This window comes from Acanthisitta chloris, unplaced genomic scaffold (genome assembly GCF_000695815.1).
Source record: "Acanthisitta chloris isolate BGI_N310 unplaced genomic scaffold, ASM69581v1 scaffold42404, whole genome shotgun sequence".
Lineage (NCBI taxonomy): Eukaryota > Metazoa > Chordata > Aves > Passeriformes > Acanthisittidae > Acanthisitta > Acanthisitta chloris.
In genome coordinates, this window is record NW_008669492.1 from 2,058 (window position 1) to 2,449 (window position 392).

Sequence of the window (392 nt, forward strand, 5' to 3'; positions counted from 1 at the left end):
AGCAATGTACTGATTCCAGTCCTATTTAGGCTACTGCTGAAAAAAGTTAAATATAAGATACTCAGACACTAAGGCAATACCTACTCTACTGGCAACACAGGTTGTCTGCTTACAGTTCAGCTCTTAGGAAGATATCTATTTAACTCTGTCAGTTTGTGAGTCATACCCTTAAAGGCATAGTTTGTTCTTGGACTAACAACAAGGGAAGATATTTGGATCGTTAAAGAAACTACTAATTATACAGTAATTACCATAGCCAGCTGGCGTCCTATGTTTCCTACAGTCACACCTCCTGAGAAAAATATACATGGAAGCCAAGAACGGATGTAAAGAAAATCTGGGGATGTATACCTAGGAAGCAAAGAGAAAAAAGTTAGAGACAATTATATTCA

General features: G+C 37.2%; 1 protein-coding gene across 1 annotated transcript in view; it reads right to left on the minus strand.

Annotated features, from left to right (window-relative positions):
• Positions 1 to 242: 242 nt before the first annotated feature.
• The window catches only part of LOC103800933 (insulin-induced gene 1 protein), a gene marked incomplete at both ends in the record, with an annotated part of 1,793 nt that continues 1,643 nt past the window's right edge, over positions 243 to 392 (minus strand). Inside the window, one exon of the mRNA XM_009073326.1 lies at positions 243 to 351. Coding sequence (XP_009071574.1) covers positions 243 to 351 — 109 coding nt within the window. The remainder of the gene's footprint in view (positions 352 to 392) is intronic.